Source organism: Pelophylax lessonae, assembly GCF_965119305.1.
Source record: "Pelophylax lessonae genome assembly, chromosome: 7".
Taxonomy (NCBI): Eukaryota; Metazoa; Chordata; class Amphibia; order Anura; family Ranidae; genus Pelophylax; species Pelophylax lessonae.
The window spans coordinates 61,584,912-61,593,672 of record NC_138774.1 but is presented as its reverse complement, the minus strand read 5'-3'; the positions used below and the strand labels follow the sequence as shown (position 1 = coordinate 61,593,672).

General features: G+C 43.4%; 1 protein-coding gene and 1 long non-coding RNA gene across 2 annotated transcripts in view; one reads left to right on the top strand and one right to left on the bottom strand.

Moving 5' to 3' along the window:
• The window catches only part of LOC309560041, a 156,877-nt gene that overhangs the window by 32,746 nt on the left and 115,370 nt on the right, over positions 1–8,761 (bottom strand). The window lies entirely within an intron of this gene.
• The window catches only part of LOC309560037 (complement factor B-like), a 117,220-nt gene continuing 114,300 nt past the window's right edge, over positions 5,842–8,761 (top strand). Inside the window, exon 1 of the mRNA XM_082263540.1 lies at positions 5,842–5,996. Coding sequence (XP_082119666.1) covers positions 5,963–5,996 — 34 coding nt within the window. The 5' untranslated portion in view covers positions 5,842–5,962. The remainder of the gene's footprint in view (positions 5,997–8,761) is intronic.

Sequence of the window (8,761 nt, the reverse complement as noted above, 5' to 3'; positions counted from 1 at the left end):
GAGTTCCGCATTGGGAGCATGTTTATGCCTTGATTCTAAGTCATGTAAGGATTGAAGAAGTTGGGTCATCTGTTGTGTACGGAGTCTCTTTAGCCGTGCCCCGTGCTTGATGAGTATTCCCCTAATCACCGCCTTGTGGGCTTCCCATATCACTCCCAAATCTGTGTCCCCTTCTATATTGGTTTGAAAGTATAATGTTAATTCCTTTTCTACCTCAGTTGTAACTGTGGTGTCCTGTAAAAGGCTCAGATTCATGGTCCATGTCTGTGATCTCGTTAATGGTGTATCTTGTAGCGCGTATGTAAGTGTCAATGGTGCGTGATCTGACCATGTTAGGGGTCCGATTGTTACTGACTGTACTGAGTGTAGTTGTGAGTGTGGGATAAAAAAATAGTCTATCCGAGAATATGATGCGTGCGGTGGCGAGTAAAAAGTCTAGTCTTTTTCTCCGGAGTGTAGTAATCGCCATGCATCTATCAGTTGTGCTCTATGCAGTTGTGTCGCTACCCTCTTCCTCACCCTAGGCGGCAGTGAGGATGTACCTAATGATGTATCCTCTGAGGGCATAAGGGACATGTTTAGATCTCCCCCTAAGATAAGCTGGCCTTCCTGGAACTCTTGAAGCTGCTCAAGGCATTTCGTCATAAAGACGTCTTGTTGTATATTTGGAGCGTATATTGAGGCAAGTGTTACCCTGACTGTCCCTATATTTCCTTTCAAGAATAGAAATCTGCCTTCTGGATCAGCATTAACCTGAGAACATGACCATGGTACTTGTCCGGAAATCATAATAGATACCCCTTTAGTTTTACCATTCTGACTTGTGGAATGATATATCAGAGGGTAGAGTCTGTTTCTAAGTAATGTTGTTTTAATTTCTTTAAAGTGGGTTTCTTGTATATAAGCTATATCGATATGTGCATTTTTTAAATCAGAAAACAACATCCTTCTTTTCTCAGGGGTATTTAGACCCTTTACATTTAGTGAGCATATTTTGATTGTATCCATGTTGTGATTTTTAAAAAAGGAAGAGAGAAAAAAAAAAAGAAAAAGTCCTAAAAAAGAGGCGTGTAAGCGTCCGGTGGCCTATTAGACCAAAAACTCGGACGCGTGCCTCAAAGGTACGAGAGTTGGAGACAGCCCGTGAGGGATCTCCAGTCCCCCCTCCCAACCCGGCTCTTCCTGATATCTGGTTTAGACCAGTGTATAATTTCTTTGTTACACCTTCATTCATATTTCATCATGTGATACTATCTTATTACCTCATTGGCTATATTCCAAGAAAAAAAAAAAAAAAAGGGGGGGGTAGACGAGGGGAGGGGGGAGGGGTAAAGGGATGGGGGAGAGGAATAGGTAGATGGACCTAAAAGGAACCAGTCACTACAGGCTGGCATTTTGAAGGAAACCCTTTTGTCTACTTAGTCCTTCATTATACCTCCTATGTTAAAAAAAAAAAAAAAAAAGGGCAAGTTGTGCTTATATTACCCTATCTTTCAGTTGTTTTCTGTAATGGCCATTTGAGTAGGGCAGTATTAGTTCTAGGCAATCCATATATCTTCAGTACCCGTATCCCCCCTCCTTACCTCCCCCCCTTATGGATTCTTAATAAAGGCAAATTCATAAGTAAGTCATACATTTTCCAGAGCATTTTCCAGAGCATTGCAACTATTATCAATATAAATGAACCCATTCAACGTTGGGAATATGTAAGTTCTAACACTCGCTCCTCATGCTAGAATTGTAGATAGTGGGTCCCCCCTTTTACCCTCTCACATCCAAACTCCAGCCCAAGCTTAGTTCGGCTGGAGTGGGGTTGTGCTAAGACAAGTCAGACGTTAACGCTCTATGCCCCGGTAGGGAAGATTAACAGGTTTAGACCCCGTCCATCTCTCAATCCAGGTTGAAATCACCTTCCAAGCTCATCAAAATAGAATCCAAACCTATCCCTGTTGGGCTCTGCCCCAGAAGGCATTCTCCTTCAAACAAAAAAAAAAAGCAAAAAAAAAATTTTTCCCTTCTTTTTCTTTCTTAGGCCGTTACCCGAGCCCTATAACTGGCCACGCGTAGGGGCAGCGGGCTCCCCGCTATAACTCCGCAGGGAGACCACTGCTCCAGGCATAGCCACAGTCATCTTCAGAATCTGGAGATGTCTATAGCTGCCTCCTTCAGAAAGCAGAACTAAGACCCTAGGTATTCCCACCAGTACACCTGGGTTTCATCTGGCTGAAAGCAAGTCAGGGCTTCAGCTACCAACTGGAAAGGTTGTCCCTTCCCCTTTCCCTTCCTCCTCCCCTCCCTTTAAAGGGAAGGAAGAAAAAAAAAAAGGGGAGAGAGGAAAGAGAGAAAAAAAAAAAAAAAAGGAAAAAAAAAAAAAAAACATAAAGAGGATTACAAAGAATGCCCATTATCCGTGCCATATAGCAGGCCATGCACAGGGGCGGCGGTCCCCCCACTACGGCTCTGGGGGGAGACCGCTGCTCCAGTCACATCTGCAGTCATCCCCAGAACCTGGGGGTGACTATAGCTGCCTCCTGCCGAAAGCAAAACTAAAACCCTTAATGCCCCACCAGTACACATAGGTTTCGTCTGACTCAAGCCAGCCAGGGTTTCAGCTGTTATCTGGAAGGGTTATTTTCTCTTTCCTTCAAGCCCCTCCCCCCCTCCCTTAGAAAAAATAAAAATAAAAAAATAAAAAATTAGGGGGGAACTCTACTTTCTATTTTTCCCAGTACCCTTCCCTGTATGTAATATATATACCTAACCCTGTCTTTACATGCACCGCTTGGTCTGAATTACCTTTCACATTTAACTATCCCCCCTCCCCCTCCCTTACCCAGACGTCATATATTTGAATCAACATTAGCAACTTGTCCAACAAAACTGTCCCCTCATCCTGGCTGAGAGGAAAAAAAAGACAAAAAGAAAGAAAACTCCAGGCATAAGAGAAAAACACCAGATAGTCCCCTCCCCCCCCTCCCCCCCACATCCCCCCCAAGATTAGACTGACTTCTAATATTCCGAAATCGTCAGATTCAAAGTTCCCAAAAAAAAAGAAAAGGAATTCCATATTCACAAAAACAAAAACAAAATCAGCGTCTCAGCAAAGATTTTGTAGTATTGCCATTTGTGAAGTTTGTTAGGTATGAATGTTTATGACTTGTGCGACCCCTCTATCGACTCCACTTGGGGCTCTCTCTGTGGCCTCTGCTGTCTGATATTGGATCCTCCTTGTCCAGCCTCTTCTGTCTGTCTTCCTCCCGATCTGGGTAGGATAACCAGCCAGTCTGGGATCTGGATAGGATTAATTCCTATAAATGTAAAAAAAGCTGGTAACCCTGCGGGGGTCCGCAGAGTAAATGTAGCCTTATCTTTCCTAAAGAAAACTGCAAGCGGATATCCCCATCTATATGTGCATCCCGCACGGCGGGCAGCTTCTAACGCTGGGCGAAGGAGTGCCCTCCGCTGCAGTGTTGCTCTTGATAGGTCAGGCAGAACTTTAATAGCGTCTCCTTCAAAGTCCACTGCCCCAAGCTCCCATGCTTTGCGCAGTATTGCCTCCCTTTGGGTATAGTAATGCACCCTGCAAATTACATCCCGCGGCCTGTCAGCATTAGTGGGTTTGGAGCCCAAGGAACGGTGGACTCTGTCCATTTCCACTGCCACTGGATTCACCGCCCCCAGAATTTTTTGAAAAATGGCAGCCACTGTTTCCCGCAATTCCTCTCTACCTATGGCCTCCGGTATACCTCGGAGTCGCAAATTATTCCGGCAACTCCTATCCTCTAAGTCTTCCATGTGTAGCTGAAAGGATATGGCCTTCCCTGCAGAGTCTCTTTGAGCATTTTGCAAGGCTGCTACCCGTGTCTCTAATGTAGAGATTGCTTGTTCCCCTGCCTGAATCTTTTCAGATGCTGCCTGTACGTCGGCTCTTACTGCCTGCAAGTCACGGCGGTGTGTGTCTTCTATCCGGAGCACTAGGGACTCAATCTCTGCACGAGTTGGGAGAGCCTTCAATAGTGCTCGGATCTCTGGATCTGACTGCAGGGCCACCGCCTGCTGCTGGGGGTCTATAGGTGCTAAGCCAGGATAGGTGTCCATCTCGGGTGCGTGCATAGTGTTTGCTAGTGTGGTCTCTGCACTCCGTATCTGTCCGCACTCACCCGCTATGCTGACGTCCGGGTCCGGGGTGGCTGTTTGCGATGGTGTACGGAAGTATTGGGCTATCGCTTCCCCTTCTTTCTGCTTGGCTGGTGTGCGGGCTGTTGAGCGTGTACCACGTTTTCTGCCGGGGGTCATGCCGCTGAAGGTGCGCTGTTAGTTGCCGGGTTAGGCGTGGGGGAATCTGGAGCTCGCAGCTCAACGCATCCTCACGTGGCCATGTCCAGACTCCTCCCCTGCTGTCTCTTTTAGGGATATGCACTCTCTTTTCTATTTGTGAATGGTATCATTATCACTGAGAGTAAAAATAAAAGAAAAATCACACATTTTGAGTGGTCACCAGAACAAGAATGGAGGGGAAATGTTACAGTAGGGACAATAGTTCTGGTGACCCTGGTCCCTCATTTTAAAGGGATTTCTTCTGACATCTGGTTGTGACTATAAGACAGGAAGTGAATGGAAATCTTTCCAATGGGATCATAGATGCTAAACAAAAAACCTTATAGGGGTTATAACCCTCCCTTACTCTATTCAAAATTAAAGTGGTTCTAAAGCCTTAAGTTTTTTCAACCTAATGCATGCTAATGCATTCTGCCTGAGCCCAATCCAATCCAGCGGTGTGCAGGAGAGCAGGGCTCTCCCCGCTGTCTCCCTCCTCCCTAGGTAGACTGATAGCAGCAGGAGCCATTAGTGCCCCCATGAAAAGGGGCTTTCTATGGGGGCGCTTGCCAAAGAGGGGGAGCCAGGAAAATGCAAAACCATTTAGTGCCAATTAGTGTCCACCACTGCTGCCAATCAGTGCCCACTAGTACTGCCAATCAGTGCCCTATAGTGCTGCCAATCAGTGCTCATCAGTCCTACCAGTCAGTGCCCATCAGTGCCTCCTCATCTGTGTCACCTATCAGTGCTGCCAATCCGTGCCCATCAGTGCCACCTATCAGTGCTCATCAGTGCCACCTATCAGTGCCCTTTAGTGCCACTTATCAGAGCCCATCAGTGCCACCTATCATTGCTGGCTATCAGTGCCGCTTATTAGGGCCCATCGGTGTCACATATCAATGCCGCCTCATCAGTGCCGCCTATCAGTGCAGCCTCATTAGAGCACATTAGTGAAAGAAAAGTTTACCAGTTTGCAAAATTTTATAATAAACTATGAAAAAATGTTTTTGTTTTTTTCTTTCAAAATATTTGGTATTTTTTTGTTTGTTTGTTTGTTTGTCAGCTCTGATTAAAAACCACAAAAAGAAAGCTCTATTTGTGTGAAAAAAAAAAACATACAAATTTCATATGGTTACAGTGTAGCACGGCCACGCAATTGGCAGCCAAAATAAGACAGCGCTGAAAATTGGCCTGGGCAGGAAGGGGGTAAAAGTGCACAGTAGGCAAATGGTTATATGCTCTGTAGAAACAGTTAACTTAAACAGAAAGGAAAACAAAAAAGAATTGCAGGAATTCAATAGGATCTGCGGGAAAAGAGATTTTCTACAGAACATTACTTCAAAAAGTTGGACTTTCCCTGAAAATCAGCAGCGATGTCCTGCGGGTACTTCATAGCAAATTCAGGATTTTTCCTGTTTGCATGTCTTTGTTGGATTGTGTAATCCCCTCCCCCGTCCCTCCTCCCTTCTGCAAACACCTGTTGTGAAAGCCTGCTGTTTATTGAACCATTTACAGGAATTCACCTCATCCTCTCCTCCCAAAGTCCTCACAACACCCTCTTATATCTAGACAGGAGTTGGACCCTCACTAATAGACTGGAAAGGCGAAGAGGACAGGCGAGAGAGGTCCCCAGACTCCCTGCAAGATGATGCTGCTGCTTCTCCTGGGCAGCTTAGCAAGTAAGTAACAGGGGTTGATTTACTAAAACTGGACAGTGCAAAATCTGTGCATCTCTACATAGAAACCAATCCGCTTCCAGCTTTTATTGTCAAAGCCTAATTGAACAAGCTGAAGCTGAAAAACCAGATTGCGCGCTCCCCAGTTTTAGTAAATCTCCCCAACAGAGTCATAATTATTTCTCTGACTGTCCCTGTTTTCCAATGACCCATGCTGATTTCACCGGTTGGGGATGATGTACTAAAGGCAAATAGACTGTTCCCTTTGCAAGGGAGTTTGTCCCAGAGTTTATTGACTTAGGTGAAGCTCTGCTGCCTTCCATCATCAAATCCCGTCCAAGCAAAAAATGCAGTTTTTATCGTTTTCCTTTTATGTGATTGGGTGTCCTTTAAAATTTCCCCACATTCACAAAGCAGTGGGGAAAATCCACTTCTAAAGTGAACAGCCTATTTGCCTTTAGTAAATCAACCCTTTTGTCTTTTAAAAAGAGCCAGTGTTAGAAGTAGGGTGTCATGGAGAAATTTTGGCTGAATTGATTTCACTGTGAATTCACAGATTTTTTGATATTGGCTAATTTGCTTTAAGGAAAAAACAATCTACTTTTTATTATCAATTATTATGAATTTTTTTTTTTTTTTTTTTTTGCTGTATTTAGAGTAGTTTGGTTTATTCTATTTAGTGTTATTTTCTATGTGTTTTTTTTCTATTTTTCTTTTGTGCATTAAAGGGCTAATTTAGACTTGCGGTTGAGACCTGTTTTTAGCACCCCCCAACCACCCCTGTAAGTTGGCAAGACAGCATACAGGGTGTTTACATGCTTTGCTTTATTCCCACAGCAAAAACTATCTCTCCTGTCTCATTCAATGGGCAGTAAGCATGGTCAATTCAAGCGGGTGAGAAAGCGCCGCAAATGTTCCACAACCCGGTTGTGGCATATTGGTGCTGCAATTATGGAGTTAAAACAAGTGGTGAGGAGGCACATTATAACCTCCTCATTGCCTGTCAAACATCTCCGAAAAGTGATCCAAATGTGGAACACTTTAAGAGGCACATTGGTTTAGATGCAAGTTACCTACTTACTGTTTGGTGTAAATCATTTAAATTGTTTTTGTTTTTTTTGGTCTGTATTTTTTTTATGCAAAATGAGACTAATGCCTAATACACATGACGAGAAAATCGGACAAAAAATCCCACTTTTGGAGCGATCGTCAGATAATCTGATCATCAGTACACAGCTTTTGAGAGCTGATCATGGCAGTTCATGCGAAAATTATCCAAAGGGACAAACACAAAAATGTTTCTGGTATAATACCAGATTAAATGAATTTCCTGATTTTAGTATAGCATTTGCTCAAAACAAATCGTGTGACCAAGACAACGCATGCTTGGAAATAAAAGAATACATTACAATACAATACAATGACATCACTTTTATTCTGTTGTATGAGAATTTTCGTAACTTTAGTAACCTATTCGTTTTTGGATATAAGACTAGCATGAAAAAAAACCAGGCGATTATTTGTCCGATTTTCTCATCGTCTGTACTAGGCAATAGGCATAACAAGGGGCTGTGTTTTGGCACAAGAACAGGTCAAGGATAGTAGAAAGTAGTTCTTTAACTCTATGGGGTTGATTTACTGTCCAAAATTTTTGCGCAGCTCTGCATAGAAACCAATCAGCTTCCGTTTTTTTTTGTCAAAGCTTAATTGAACAAGCTGAAGTTAGAAGCTAATTGCCTACAATGCACAGCTGCACCAGACTTTGCACCCTCAAGTGTTAGTAAATCAACCTCTAATGCCCCGTACACACGTTCCGATAATCGTACGATAAAACTCGCTTTCGACCTGATCGCAAGATAATCTGATCGTTAGTACACAGCTTTCGACAGCCGATCACAACAGTTGGTCCAACAAAATCTGAAGGGACAAACAGGAAAACTTCTGTCATACGATAGCCCCGCGAACGACAATGGTTTCATCAGTACACTAAGCGTCCGCTAAAAATCGATCGACAAAGACCGAGCATGATCAGAAACATTAAAATAGCACGGAAAAAGCCTTGGTCCCATTGTTTTTGTTTTGCACCATCTGATACGTAGCTGAGCAACCAAGAAGCTTTTCCCGAATCGTACGACAAAAATCATACGGTTTGTATGCATTGTTGAATTCGATGTTAGTATCATGCAACAAAATGCGAACGATAAGTCGTCCGATTATCTGAACGTGTGTACGGGGCATAAATGTATCTTGAAAAACTAAACAACACTTTGGGGTTGATTTACTAAAGGCAAATAGACTGTTCACTTTTCAGGGGAAGTAGCACTTTGGAAGGGAGGTCACCCCACAGTTTAGTGAATGAGGTGAGACTCCACTGACTTCTATCATCCAACCACGCGTAAGCAAACATACTGTTTTTTATTTTCCTTGCACGTGATTGGGTATTCTTTGCAAAGTGACATTTCACCACATTTATTGAGCTCTGGCGATTCTCTTGCCTATTTTGCTTAGAAAATCCACCTCTTTACCTTTTCATTTTACACATTTATATTTTGCCAAAATGGCAACATTCTGCAGAAAACTTCTTTTGGGGAAATGTCTTCATTTTGATCATGCCTAGACACAAAGCTGATTTGCGCAAAAGTTATAACGTCTACAAACTAGGGGAAAGATTTATGTCATTTTTATAAATTTTTTACTAGTAATGGTGGCGATCTGTGATTTCTAGCAGGACTGCGACATTGCGGCGGACAGATTGTACCCCTAACTGA